Genomic DNA, 15,403 nt, shown 5'->3' with positions numbered 1-15,403 from the left:
GATATTGAGTAATGAGTATCACTTTACCATGAAAGAACATTTGGTCTATATGATCACCTTAATGGGTCAATCTTAGTTTTTATGGTTAGGACTCTAACAATCGATGATCAACATGTATTGATTAGGATTAAGGATTAGTTTTAGATAAGACTAATACAACAAAAGTATAATGTTGACAATCAAAATCAGTAATAATATAACCAAATGGTGATTGTTGATGTATATTCATATGATAGTTTGCATTTCGTAACATGCATTTGGCTTAGCAGTATGACGAGATCCCTCTCTCCTTGAGGCCGATGGTTTGTTTAAGAAACATTAAATAAATACATGCAATAAAAACGAATGTAATTCAATAATTAAAGAGTTTTGATTTTGTATTTGACTCGTGTGTTATGCAATTCAATCATAATATGAGTTTAAGTAACGTTCTACCTAAGTTGGTACTTTAAAACACTAAGAAGCTCTAACATTTTCCGGTCACCAAATTGTTTAATTAAAATAGGTTCTTTGAATCAAATCTAGCTTTACTAACCTAATTTAAACAAGCTCTTAGGACTAGATTAAAAAACCACATTATGTTTAGGAGAATGTTCCTAATCAACGTTCAATACTTCTTACAAGTTCGGAAGTGTATGAACGTTAAATTCTAGTTTAACATTGAAGTTAATCCCATCATAAAACCAATTCAATATGTGTTATTTTGTATTAATTCATAAAACAATTATGGATTTTATAAAATGAATAACAAGCATGACCCAACCCTCATTCAAGTGGCCAAGTTGAATCACAATCAAATCAAACATTAGGTTAAAACAAAACTAAAATTTCTAGATAGGAATATGATCAAAATGTCAAGTCATATGATTATGTTGAAAGGTGCTTTGTATGTGCAATCTTGTTAATGGGAGGATCGTTTATGAATTTGTTGTAAAATTGTAACTTGAACTATTTCCTTGCAAGATAAATGTGAATTGAGGTAGATTGTAGAAGTTGGTGGATAGTATGAGGTTGATATGCAAAGGAATAAAGTGTAGAAGGGTAGATATGTACATCAAATGAAAGTTCAAGGGAGCAGTGTTGATGTAGCTGAGTTGATGTAGTATTGAAGTCTTGTACAAGTGTGCATTGGAGTAGTGTATATCAAATGTACTCAAGGCTGATTAAATCGGTATATGTATTTGTATCTCACATTGGTATATGGGTGATGACATTAGGTTTAGTTGCTAGACCCGACTCCCAGCGAGACAACGAGACAACGAGTGACCGCTACCTGGCAGCATTCCCTGACAGCTCAGCCCGACCTTTGGTTAGTTGGCCTGAATTAGGTTGGCCCATGGCCTGATCTAATTCCTATTGGCCTAATGGTCCCCTACAAATAGAATGCTTCCACCTCCATAAGGAGGCATCTTCAACTTCTAAAGAGCTCTCATCCAAGCTCTTTCTCTCTTAGACTTGTCCCACCTTGGGATAACAGCCGCCATGCCCATACTCTCCCTACACCATGGTGGTTCTATCCAGCCTGGAGAAACCATCTCATCTCACACACCGATCTAACTTGATCGTTGAAGCCTGCTCCCGGAGCACTTAGGGCGGTTCTAACGACTTCACAGCGATGACAGCCAGGTATCAAACTGGGAACACGCTAGCGGCACCACCTCTAGATCTTCGGTCCAGATCCGACACCAAGAACTGGTGGCCTGAGTTGTTGTCACAACAATGGGTATAAGATCCCTTCTATGTATACATTATATATAGGACATATGTATTATAACTTCAGTGAATTGAACTAATTTTGTCACTATTTGGTCTTTTCTTTTTCCTAGTTGTCATCCTCATTATATTTAGGGTTTCTATGTTTTTATGAGTGCATACTGAATTTGTAGAGATATTTTTTTGATGTAAATTATGTCGTTTTAATAAAAGAAGAGTTTGTATTTTTTTATAGATTAAAAGCATAAATACGATTGTACTATATAACCGTAATGGAAAGACTTTAGCCGAACATGACTAAAGACCTAAAATGAAGGTTTTGGAAAGGAAATTAATTTACTAAAGCAACTTACAATAAGCCAATAATAGTGTTTCCAAATGATTTCAAGCGAAACACCCCAAACAATATCGCCCCAAAGTCCCGAAATAATAAATCCATAGAAACTGCCAAAGAGCAATTATACAACTGACATGGTGCATGCCACATGAATCATGTCATGTGAAAGTATGATGTCATCTTTTGAAACCCCCCCCCCCCCCACCCCCAAAGTACATTACTGAAAAGAGCCCTATTCTTCATGGGAGAACGCTTGTGCCAGTCTTGAAGAGTAAAACAACATGATCCATGTCAGGTATTCTTTGATGAAACCTTAAAATCTTTGTTTATGGTCAAAAAATTCTACAACCTTGTTCCTAGCCCTTTTTCACCATTCTTGGCAGGCTTCAACCTTTAGACAAACCTAAAATGACACAAAATGCATGGAAATGAAATGCACCAAAAGCTGTCGTGAAAACAAGAAAAATGCATGGTTAATCACTAAAATGCAATGCAAATATATGAACTAAACATGCTAAAAAGGTTCATAAAATGCACAACAAAGTGTAAATCAAGAGTAGTTTTAGGATATATTAAAGTGTGTTTGCGTTGCTAGTGTAGAAAACATTATTCATATGATAGCTGTTCGGAATTTAATTACTTTGAACTCCATGAGAAATCATATAAGTCAAAGAGGTTGTTTAATAGCTCCATGGTAAAACACATGGACACTAAACACCGATGAAGTGTCAAATTGTAACGTCCCGAAAATCATGACATTAAAATTTTTTGTTTTTAGTTTAATAAATCATTAGTACAGATTATTTCCATAAAACCAAGGTAACCAATATTTAGCAAAACATCATCAAATAAGAGTAATTCACAGAATGCAAAAACATGTGGTGTGTGCTTTGCAATCATCCCCAGCTCCCCCATTTGAAAACTGGAGTACTTTAAACATAACATACAACCACAAAATATCATGCGACATACATATGGTTGCCATGGGCTCCCCCATGGTCTTTACCTGGAATGCCATGGGCTCCCCCATGGTCTGGTATCCAAGTGCCATGGGCTCCCCATGGTCTTTACCTGGAATGCCATAGGCTCTCCCCATGGTCTGATATTCAAGTGACATGAGCTACGCCCATGGTATTTCATGCAAGTATCACATAGACAAGTAGCATTACACATAACAAGTAATGGGTCGATATTTGTAACACCCAAAATCTGAAAGACCAAGAAAAGAAAGGAAACGCTCTAATTCGTGAGTCTACTCATCGAGTCCAGGGAGGAACTCGACGAGTCAGAGCGGGATCCAGGGTATAAGTAAGTGACCGACTCGGCGAGTCGGCTAGTGGACTCGACGAGTTTGGTATGGGCGAAAAAAACCCTAATCCTGGGGGTTGTACCCTATTTAAAGAACATTACACCCTTCCCCCAGCCTCTTTACTCCCCTTTTGAGATCCAGAAACCCTAAATCGTGAGTGAGAGTCCTTGGAAACAATTTGGAGCTTTGATAAGGGGGTTTTGTGAGGAGATATTGAAGATCAAGAAGCTTGGAGCAAGGGGATTTGTAGAGAGTTGGATTATTCTTCAGTGGGAGGTCATCCTTGAGGTAATAAGTTGTTGCTTTGGCTTTATTGCAATTAGATCTATTCTTGAATGATATTTTGGGGCTATTTTAGTAAGATTGAGATCTATTTCGGGTTTGGGACTTAGATATGAGGTTGCTACTTCAGCCCCTTTGTCATAAACCCTAGCCCTAGAGTGTTTTGGGCCTTTAGCTCCTTGGTTTCACGTAAAGTTTGCAACTTTACGTGGGGGATAGACTATAGAAGAGTGGATCTATGGATTGGAGCCCCTGCATGGCTCGAAAATCCACTGTATGGATTGAGATCTAAAGAGACTCGGCGAGTCACATGGGTGTACTCGGCGAGTTTTATGAACATGAGCATGGACTCGGCGATTTGGAAGAACAAATTGGCGAGTTTGTTGAAGATTGCCTTGGACTCGGCGAGTCTGTTCTTGGACTCGGCGAGTCTGGTCGCAGAACCTCAACCTTTTCTGGTTAAGACGCAGATCAGTGAGCTGAGTGGTGACTCAATGAGTTGGACAGGATGGGACTCATAGATCGTTGAACTTGACGAGTCTTGGGGTGACTCGGCGAGTTGAGTCATATTTGGAGAGTTTCTGGGTTTAGGAACTTGGTGAGTCTATGAGTTGACTCGGCGAGTCGAGTCAACTGGAAGGTTGACTTTGACCAGGACTTTTACTTTGACTAGAGTTGACTTAGTTGGACTTCTAGAGTTCAGTTTGGAACTAAGTGTTATATTGATATTAGTAGCTCGGGGAGCTAGTGGAGCAGCGGATCAGAGAGTTGTCGGACAGTAGCCAGATAGTTATCAGCAGAGTTTTGTAGTGCAGGTGAGTTTCCCTTTGTGTGAATGGGTCTACGACTACAATGTCGGCCCATGTAGTTATGAGTAGGAAGACTCGGGGGTTAGCCCTAGGCACAGTATGCTAGTATGACATTCGGGACTAAGGTCCAATGTTAGCGGGCGGGTGCCCAAGGAATGGTTTGTATGATAGTTTATACTTGTTGTCTGTGTGATACATGTATGTGCCTGGTAGGGAGGTGAGTGTGGGCGAGGTCCCGTATCTCACCAATAGTTCCATATCTCATTAGCAACAGAGCAGGGGACGAGGCCCAAGTTAGGAAAGGAGTGAGTGTGGGCTAGGCCCGTATCTCACTATCAGAAGGAGTTTGGACGGGGTTCCACGACTCATCAGTAGCAGGACAAGGGTGAGGCCCAAGATAGGCGAGGCCTTAGAACAGGATTCAGTAGTATATGTTTGGTTATGTGTTGTGGTATGTTTATGTGTTAGTATATGTTAGCGGGCGGGGCCTAAGAGAAACATATATGTATCCGAGCAGGGCTCGAAGCCAGGCGGGGCCTGGAGCGGCGGGGCCGTTGTACCAGGGGGGGCCTGGAGCGGCGGGGCCATTGTAGCGGGCGAGGCCCGAGGTAGTGGGAGAGGCCCGAAGTAGCGGGTGTGGCCCAGTATTTGCAGAATGTGGTTATGTGCTCAGTATTATGTATGGCATGTACGGATCAGTAGATATGTATGGTATGCGGTAGGTTGGGGAACTCACTATGCTTCGTGCTTACGGTTTTCAGTTTTGGTTTCAGGTATTCAGTTTTCAAAAGAGGAGCTCGGGAGGGTTGCAGTGCACACACCACAACAAGTTTGCCTGGGATATTTACTCTGATAATTAAACAAGTATTTTGGAAATGAAACTATGATTTGTCATATAAACCCTTTTTGTATGTTTGAATGACTTAACGCTATGAATTAGTAATGTTTTTAAAAGAATTTTTTGACTCGAAATTTGGGATGTTACAATATTGGTGCCTTCGACCCATGGATATAGTGAGAAGACTCACCTCGGACAGCTGAAACCCACAGATATTCTCTGACTGCAAATCCGCTAAAATCCCCACGCTATCAAACAAGTAACACCCAATTTAACAATTGGGTTCTAGACCTAGTCCAATAATCCATATATGGGGTAAAAAGACCATTTTGCCCCTCTCCTAGTTTATTCCAAGACTAAGGGCCAATTCCCCAATCATAAAGGACCACAAAACCAATAAACATCCAAAGCCCACTCATGGCCCAATTTTCCGAATTGGGCCCAAACCCTTACATGGGCCTTACCCTATAGCCCATTAACATTTCCCCAATCCAGACACTTGTTTACAGATGGCCCAACACAGCCCCAAGCAATCCAAGCCTAAAAGATAGCCCAAACCGAAGCCCAAACATACAAGCCCATTAGACCGAGTACGTGGGGCGTACAAGCACGTACGCACAGCATACTCGCTTGCAGGCTTGTACACTGAACGTACCTGCTTGTACGACCAACGTATTCACCCTTTCCAACCCAAACTTGATTTTCACTTAATCCATTAAGAGAAAGCTTCCAAAACATAGATCCGACCTCCTTAAGCTGGATTACCATGTAAAGTTGCCAACTTTATGTCTATACATGACTAAATGAAGCTCTTAAGCTTAAACATGCATGGCACCATTTCTCACATAAATTTTGCACCTTTTTGCTCAAAGATACCAAAACAAACTCAAGTCTGAAAGAACCAGCCCTCAAACAACTCATCTCATCCATAGACCCAAAACAAAGACCAAAATCATAATAAACTAGCCAAGAAGAGATCTAATCATACACAAGCCAAGATACAAACTTGATACCTCAAAAATATTCCCCACAAGGTGATGATTATAGATCTAAAGCCTCTCCACCAAGCCAAACAACTTCAAGCTTCTCTTATTTCCTTCCCAAGGGAAAAATGTGCACCAAAGCCTCCCAATAGCTCAAGAACACCACTAAGAGGCTAAAAGGTCGATTTAGGGTTTTTAGGGTATAGAGGCTATCTTAGAAATGAACCAAAGGGACTAAATAAGGCTTTTATAGGGTACAACACTAGAAATTAGGGTTTCACACTGACCCTCATACGCCCAACGTACTCCTCGTACGCCCAGCGTACAAGACCTTGCACCCCGCTCCACACCTCGCAGTCGCTAAGCGTACTCCTTGTTACGCACAGTGTAGAGCCCTTCGCTTCTATACCCCCCCTCTGCGTAATCTCTTGGTATGCCCCATGTAATAAATAATTCCTTTAAACACTAATTCATTCTGAAGGCCATAACTTCTTCGATACAACTCCGATTCCAACCATCCTTATATCCATGTAAGGTAAAAAGAAGCTCTATGTTTTAAACAACTCATAACTGCCTTTTAACATCCCGAACAAACAACTATTTCCATAAAAGCCCGAGCTAACAATTTACCAAAATACCCTCGGCTCCAAAACTAACTTCAAATGCCCGAATCATCCTCATACCGTTACCCACACCCAAATGGGTGACGATTCAGAACAGGGCGTTACACAAATAAATAAGGATTCTGAGCAACACTTGTCTAGAAAAGCCACGAAGGAGAGGAAATCACTTACACACTAAGATTTAATTTCCACACTTCAAATAACGAAACAAAATACGAAGCTATATTAGCAGGGATCATCCTCTTATGCATTATGCCACATGTCAGTTTATTGCAAATTTATATTAAATTATATCCATGTGTCATTTTGTGGTTTTTTTTCATTTTATTAAATTTCATATAATACTTAAATGTAATAAATGTATATCAAATTCAACAAAATTGGAAAAATGGTCCCTGTGGTATGCATTTTTTTGGGGTTTCAGTCCAAACCTCGACTTTTTTGGATTCATGGTCCTTTTGACCTAGTTTGTATGTAATATTGGTCCCCCGACTTAACTTCCGTTAAGTTGTTGTTGTTAACCCCCTCATGTGCCTCCCACATGAGGGTATATTTGTCTTTTCACTTCTAAGGGACCATGTTTGCATCTAAAAAAATATATCTTCTTTATTTAAAAAAAATTAATACCTAGTTATTTAATTTAATAATTAAAAAATAAAAAGGTCTCTCTCTCTCTCTCTCTCTCTCTCTCTCTCTTGTTAACATCATGAAGCCCTAGCAACAAGAACAAAATATAACAGAAGGGGGAAGATGGGTAGAGGAAAGATTGCAATCAGGAGAATATACAACTCAACCAATAGGCAAGTGACGTTCTCAAAGAGACGGAATGGGTTACTGAAGAAAGCAAAAGAGTTAGCCATTTTATGTGATGTTGAATTCGTCGCCATCACAGAATTTGTATTGTTCAGATTCGTGTGTTTTCTTGTTGAGTTTGAATCTTGGACCCAGTCAAGCTCTCTATGAAAGCGTTACGATGAACACAGTCGAGTTCGTTGCCACGTACCCATCTCTGACCCTTGGAGTGAAATCGATTCTCATAAAAGAAAAATCGATTTGCTAGAACAGAAAACACAAATCTCTCTGAATAGTTGAATTCTCATCAGTTACAAGAAAATCTAGAGAAGGGAGTTGTTAACAATGTCGAGGTAGATGTTCTTCAATTAAGACGACTGAATGTCGAGCTTCATCTTCAAAAGAGAATTCTTTGTTGCAGGATTTCATCAATGGAGTCTCAGCTAGTTTCCTTAGCAAAAGATTCTGAGGTGCATAACCTCTTCCAAATTCTTACTTCATTAAATTTCTTACAATTTATTTTTGGTTTAACTTTTAACGATTGACAGAATGAATTTATCCAAAAGATCAAATCCGAAGCATCCATATTACGACAAATAAACGAAGATTTATGCAAACAAGTTGAAGATCTACAGGTAAGTCAATTGAACGAAGTTGATGAGCTTGTTTATCTTAGATGGGTCAATTCCTGTCTCAAAAACGAGCTTCAAAAGTCGACTTTTTTTACTTCTGATATATCTTCAAGCCCAGCTTCTGTTGAATGGCGTAATCCTTATGTATCAAGTGATGAAACTTCTGAACATGGTAGCACTCAAAAGAGATTAAGTTCGATTAAAAAGTGGAAAAATGGTATGTTTTAGATTAAGAATCACAAGTCTCCAAACCCATGAATTACAAACTCAACCTTGGATGGTTAGAAGGAAGAAGACACTCAGTCAGTGGCACAAATTGTTGTCAAGAAGAACCGGTTGTGAATAAAAGAAGCCAATCAGATGGTTTTATTATATCTTCAATGGAAATGGAGGAAGTAGATTGAAATCGTGTTCCTAGGTGGGTATCGCTTGCTGAACTTCAACAAAAATTGAGTACCCAGTTGGCTTATAGGTTCGATGATGGTGGTGGGATTGATTTCTTCTCCAAAACATGAACACAACAAGGAAGAAGTGTTTGGGGCTTGAGTAATTGTGTGTTTTCTTTATATATATATATATATATATATATATATATATATATATATATATATATATATATATATATATATATATATAGAGAGAGAGAGAGAGAGAGAGATTTTTATTTTTTAATTATTAAATTAAATAACTAGGTATTAATTTTTTTTAAATAAAGAAGATATATTTTTTTAGATGCAAACATGGTCCCTTAGAAGTGAAAAGACAAATATACCCTCATGTGGGAGGCACATGAGGGGGTTAACAGCAACAACTTAACGGAAGTTAAGTCGGGGGACCAATTTTACATACAAGCTAGGTCAAAAGGACCATGAATCCAAAAAAGTCGAGGTTTGGACTGAAACCCCCCAAAAAAAATGCATACCACAGGGACCATTTTTGCAATTTTGTCTATCAAATTAATAATACAACTTTTCTTATAATTTCTAAATTTCTAAATTGAATCCAATTATTTTAGTTGTTTATTTATTTAAATTTAAAAGATAAATAAGCACTTTAATTTTAATAACTAGTAATTTACTTTTTTTTTTTTATAAATTCAAATTTTCTAAACTCATGTAATTCATTTTTGTTAGATCTTCATTTTTGTTTATTTTTTTGAATAAACTCATGTAATTCATGAATCTCATAGCTAGTACATTATATATAAGTGTGAAGGATAACTTAATGAAAGTCACACACGTGTTTGATACATTATTTAAGCCGAGGAGACCACATTAACAACCCTTTCAGTTCAAATTTTCTAAACTCATGTAATTCATTTTTGTTAGATCTTCATTTTTGTTTATTTTTTTGAATAAACTCATGTAATTCATGAATCTCATAGCTAGTACATTATATATAAGTGTGAAGGATAACTTAATGAAAGTCACACACGTGTTTGATACATTATTTAAGCCGAGGAGACCACATTAACAACCCTTTCAGCTTGACGCGCTACATGACAATGTTACACGTCTAATATGTTAAAAATATCAAATTGATTACATTAGCCGGGTATTCTGCAATTTTTCATTAAAAAATAATTTGCGAATAAAAACCAAAACTTTAAGATTTTTTTAAAAGATTTATCTTTCCCTTTACGTAAACACTTCAAAGTGTTGGTGTCTTTCACACCCATAAACATTTCATTACATGTTCCGACTATTCATTCCTTGTTTTATTATGCATCAAACTTATTTCAATTTGATTATCAAAATCAAGAATAATATATATCAAAGAAAGTTTAGATTACAAAAACAAGAATAACGCATGTTGGTTTATGGTTCAAATGAAATGATCATCATATGCTCTTACAAGTTACAACTATTTTTTGGAAGATTAGACAATGTCTTTAATTTTCTTATATAACAATTAAGTAATTAATGCCGATGTTTTTATGTGATGACGCATATCTCACCACAATCTGATTATTATGATGTTGTCAGTTTTTCACCATATTTTTTCGTTATCGTGACCAAATTTTTTTTCTATATATACAAGAAAAATGTTTGTTAAATAATTATTATCCCACGACTTTGTTAGCATGTCTTCAACACGACAATTAAAGAAAAAATATCTTATATATCTTTCCTTCTTCGCCAATTCATAAACCAAATGATGAGATCCGTATCATAAAATTTTAAAAGTTCTAATTAATATAATTTAATTTTGTTCTATTATAAAATAATTCGTAACTATCCAAAAGCAGATTTTATGGATCCAAATCAACATTATAAACTCGCATATGATAATGTGATATAATAAAGGCAAATAAATAATTTCAAATGAACATTCAAGAAGATACTGTAAACATCACCGCGTATTACAGGAAATATATTAGGGAAACTGAATCCAATTAAATCAATTATATTTCGTGAATAAAGTAAGATTAAAATTTTGGTAAGTATTCCAAATTGGTATTATATTGCCACGATTAATCATAAGATAATAAACTAATATACTAACCTAATCTAAGATACACAATTAATCTTTATTATCTTTCCATGAAAACATGTTTTAAATAAATTATCGTAATTGCAAGTCATACACGACTGGTTATCCTCGATCTCCCTTGAAAATAATTTTTAAACATTCCCCGTTTTGTATTTCTTATATATATATATATATATATATATATATATATATATATATATATATATATATATATATATATATATATATATATATATATATATATATATATATATATATATATATATATATATATATATATATATATATAATATAAAATAGAATGTAATGTATAATTGTATATACGAGTAGAGTTAAAAAAAAACGACATATCAAATACGCATCCTTTTCTTTGTTTCTTAAGGGGTGTATCAAGAAAACATTGTGTTCTCCAATCCTTAGCCCCACCACCACCACCACCACCCTGCAAAAATTTACTTCTAAATAAAAAAATATGGACGGAAAAAGTCATGCTTTGATTCCATTTACAGCTTTTTTCCTTTTGGAATCAATGGAATGGAACAGCTCGGCACATTCATTTGTAAATTAGAAAACACAGGTACCCCAGTTAGTATCTGCCAAATCTGAAACACACCCCTCTTGCAATCTCAAGAATTGCTTCTGACATTCTTTTCTTCGTCATCTCCTTTTTGTTTCTTTTACGAGTTTCATCATTATCACACTCTCGTTTCTGTTTTGGGATTTGGGTTTGTTTGTCTCGCGTTATCCTAGATTTGTGTCTTTTTGGGTTGCGTTACAGATGTTTGTTGTAATGCGCCTGAGAGTTACTTTGATGAAACAAGGAGAATTTGATCTCGGTTAACAGCGTTACTGTATTGTATGTAAGTTAACAAGCAACAAATCCACATAACATACCAATCTGTACAGAAAGAGACGATGAACAACGTTCTGAAGGCCTGGGAAGTGAAAGTTAAGAAATCACAGGCATCTGCTAAGAAAAGAGCAGCGACTATGTTCACAACAATGTCTGTAGCCCATGTAGATGAAGAAGCTAGCGACATACAAGTTTCCCATGTCGAAAAGATCTTCTCCAATGGCGACATCTATATTGGTCAATGGGTTGCAGAAAACTACCCTCATGGAGATGGAAAGTACTTATGGTCAGATGGGTGTATGTATGTTGGCGAGTGGTGTAAAGGTAAGAGTAATGGTAAAGGTAAATTTAGTTGGCCTTCAGGTGCTACTTATGAAGGTCAATTCAAGAACAGTTATATAGATGGTGAGGGTACTTTTACAGGTTCTTTAAATGATACTTACAAAGGTTTTTGGGTGATGAACAAGAAACATGGAAAAGGGAAAGAGAGTTATGGTAATGGTGATCACTATGAAGGGAATTGGAGAAAGGGATTACATGATGGACAAGGGACATATCAATGGAATAGTGGTCATCAGTATATAGGGCAATGGAAGAAGGGAAAGATGAACGGGAATGGAATCATGATTTGGAGTAATGGAAATCGGTTTGATGGGAATTGGGAAGGTGGATTACCGAGTTCTCATAAAGATTTGGATCCTCTTTTGTTATTTTCAGTTGAAATGAGTGAATGTGTGATTCATGAGGCGGAATCCCCTTCTGTATTCCCTTCTGAGAAGATGTTTAGTTGGTCAAAAGGTGAAAGCAAACACCACAAGCATCACAAACAACAAATTCGGATAAATTCCAAAAATGAAAACAAAGGTAGGAGACAATCTGTTTCTGTTGATGAAAGAGTCACAAATCATGAAGAATGTATTCGTGGTTTAGGAATTAATCTACAACCAGTAGAGAGACAAGGTGTCACAATATGCAAAGGTCACAAGAATTATGAACTCATGCTCAATTTACAGCTTGGAATAAGGTAAAACAACATAGTTTTTATAGTTGTAAAATATATTCATGTTTCTTATTAATTAATCAATGGTGTAATTGCAGACATTCTGTAGGGAGACCTGCACCAAGTAAATCTGTTGATTTGAAGGCTACGGGTTTTGATACTGAAGAAAAGTTATGGACAAAATTTCCTCCGGAAGGTTCCAAACATACGCCACCTCACCAATCATGTGATTTTAGATGGAAAGATTACTGTCCATTTGTTTTCAGGACTTTAAGGAAACTATTCAATGTGGATCCAGCTGAATACATGTTATCGATTTGTGGGGATGAGGCTCTTCGGGAGTTATCTTCACCTGGAAAAAGTGGAAGCTTTTTTTACATGACACATGATGACAAGTACATGATCAAGACAATGAAAAAAGCCGAAGTCAAAGTGAGTCAATTTTAATCCAGCTATTACACTTTTTATTTCATCATATGTATCGAAATTTTCATGACAAGTGACAAATAACTATTGTAGGTATTAAAGAGGATGCTTCCATCGTATTTTGAGCATGTGAAAGCGTATGAAAACACTCTTGTGACCAAGTTTTTCGGATTACATTGTGTGAAGTTGAGTGGAACTTCTCAAAAGAAGGTATGATTGAAAATAGAAATGATACAAATTTACAAAAATTACAATAATCATAGTTTTAAATGATACAGGTGCGATTTGTTATTATGGGAAATTTGTTCCATACGAATGTACGGATTAACAGGCGGTTTGACTTGAAAGGATCTTCACATGGCCGAATAACAGATAAACCCGAGTCTCAAATCGATGCAAATACCACTCTCAAAGATCTTGATCTTAATTTCATCTTCCGCTTACAGAATGATTGGTTTCAAGACTTCTGTAGGTGAACTTATTACCTTTTCCTCGTTCTTTATTTAAATCAATCTGTCTGTTGTTTGTTGTCTACTGTCTACTGTCTGTTGTTGTCTGAGTAGATTGTGGTCGATGCAGGCAAGTGGAGAAAGACCTCGAGTTTCTTGAACACGAAAGAATTATGGATTATAGTCTTTTAGTTGGTGTAAGCTTTCGTGAATCCAATCAAGAATTAGAAAATTCAAATTCTGAACCGAATAGCACAGGGACTTCTCCTAGGGTTTCTTCAGCCGATACTGACACTTCTATCACTTCTCTCAATCCCACAAGGTAAGAATGTTGTCTGGATAAATTAATGATGTTTAATAAAATACAAAAAAAAATTATTATTTTTTTGGCTTACTGTATTAAGTCGTTAATACAGGTGGGCATCCGTGAGGCTTGGAATGAACATGCCAGCACGGGTCGAATCAACGGTTAGAAGTCATCAAAATCAATTAGTGGGAGAAGCAACGGGGGAATTTTATGATGTCATATTATTTTTTGGTATAATAGATATACTACAAAATTATGACATCAATAAGAAGTTTGAACACGCGTATAAATCATTGCAGTTTGACCCGACTTCCATCTCGGCTGTTGACCCGATACAATACGCGAAACGTTTTCGGGATTTTATATTTAGTGTTTTTAAAGAAGACGATTAAAAGGGCTCGGGAGTTTTTTTTTTTTTGTGAGCCTCAAATGTATAGGTATAGGGAGGGATTTATAAGATGGATATCAGAAGAAATTCTTTTGGAGACAAAGAAAATCAAGGACTCTACATATTTAAAATGTATACATAATTATTATATTATCAGGGCCAAATTTGGTTCGGTTTTAGTTGTAGGTTAGTATAGAGGTTAGAGGTTATTGAAGTTGTAGATGTGTGGAATTTTGTAGTGATATGGTAAATGTATACATAATTATTATATTATCAATGGACAAAAAAATATATTATGTTGCTATTTTGTGTCAATTGTAAAATGATGAAAGTGCGTCAGAGAGAAAAATAGAATTTTGTTGACATTGTATGTAATAGTATATTACATAGAATAATAATAACAATCAATCAATCATATTAATAAGTTATTCACAAATTCAATGCAATTAGTTAAATGAAGTCTTTGTATTATTTAAATCAATTACTCTCGCAACATATGCTATACGGGTATTTTGAAGAGCATATCTTAAACTTTTTTGAACTGATAACATTTAAAATATGTTACTAATTTTTGTAAAGTGATAAAAATGTCATTATTAAAAGTATATAAAAGAAATTACTATATATTATTTGAATGGCAATTAATGGATATACAGTGTTATTTAAAAGCTGAAACGTGGGCATTTATGAAGTGTGAAATGGTTGGTAAGGAGACAAGACAACATGGGGGGATCGAGGAATCTGTCATATGACCATTTCACATTTATGGTTAAAGACGTGTGCCCAATGTTGTGTTGAACGCCAAGCATTGTAACCCATATTTTAATAAAGGGACAAATGCTTATTTTATGTTGTTTATAAAAGAGTTTTTGAGTGAGTAGTTTTTTTTTTTAAGTGAAATGAAATTGTTAAAAATGTCGTTTATATATAGTCCCAGAAAAATCGATTTTGTTTGGTTTTTTCTAGCTTAGTTTTTTGTTGCATAAAGCAATAAAACTATCAAATCAATACGTGGACTTAGTGAAGTCAAGATTTGGAAAAGCGTTAGGGTTGGATAGCAGGTTTGAAGATTTTTGGGAGGTACCGACACTACCACAAGAAAAACCATTTCCTCCCTCATAGTACCACATATTTTCATGATTCAATGGTAAATTAACTCGTTCCACCAT

At 36.1% G+C, this 15,403-nt stretch overlaps 2 protein-coding genes across 2 annotated transcripts; both read left to right on the top strand.

Annotated features, from left to right (window-relative positions):
• Nucleotides 1-7,644: 7,644 nt before the first annotated feature.
• On the top strand, nt 7,645-8,546 carry LOC111880783 (protein CHUP1, chloroplastic). The gene is made up of 3 exons (XM_023877195.1): nt 7,645-7,791; nt 7,998-8,156; nt 8,235-8,546. Exons 1-3 carry the CDS (start codon nt 7,645-7,647, stop codon nt 8,544-8,546), a joined length of 618 nt encoding a protein of 205 aa, XP_023732963.1.
• Nucleotides 8,547-11,181: 2,635 nt separating this feature from the next.
• On the top strand, nt 11,182-14,538 carry LOC111880711 (phosphatidylinositol 4-phosphate 5-kinase 6). The gene is made up of 6 exons (XM_023877132.3): nt 11,182-12,688; nt 12,763-13,096; nt 13,184-13,300; nt 13,369-13,562; nt 13,670-13,861; nt 13,956-14,538. Exons 1-6 carry the CDS (start codon nt 11,727-11,729, stop codon nt 14,236-14,238), a joined length of 2,082 nt encoding a protein of 693 aa, XP_023732900.1. The 5' UTR covers nt 11,182-11,726; the 3' UTR covers nt 14,239-14,538.
• Nucleotides 14,539-15,403: the final 865 nt, after the last annotated feature.

Source organism: Lactuca sativa, chromosome 7 (genome assembly GCF_002870075.4).
Source record: "Lactuca sativa cultivar Salinas chromosome 7, Lsat_Salinas_v11, whole genome shotgun sequence".
Lineage (NCBI taxonomy): Eukaryota > Viridiplantae > Streptophyta > Magnoliopsida > Asterales > Asteraceae > Lactuca > Lactuca sativa.
Note: the sequence above shows the minus strand (reverse complement) of the source record. Positions and strands in the feature narration are given on the sequence as shown.

Coding starts and splice junctions, on each gene's coding strand:
- LOC111880711 (XM_023877132.3), top strand. CDS start 11,727: ATGAACAACGTTCTGAAGGCCTGGGAAGTGAAAGTTAAGAAATCACAG. Junction 13,097..13,183: donor TGAAAAAAGCCGAAGTCAAA/GTGAGTCAATTT, acceptor TAACTATTGTAG/GTATTAAAGAGGATGCTTCC. Junction 13,563..13,669: donor TGGTTTCAAGACTTCTGTAG/GTGAACTTATTA, acceptor TGGTCGATGCAG/GCAAGTGGAGAAAGACCTCG.
- LOC111880783 (XM_023877195.1), top strand. CDS start 7,645: ATGGGTAGAGGAAAGATTGCAATCAGGAGAATATACAACTCAACCAAT. Junction 7,792..7,997: donor TCGTCGCCATCACAGAATTT/GTATTGTTCAGA, acceptor AATTCTCATCAG/TTACAAGAAAATCTAGAGAA. Junction 8,157..8,234: donor CCTTAGCAAAAGATTCTGAG/GTGCATAACCTC, acceptor AACGATTGACAG/AATGAATTTATCCAAAAGAT.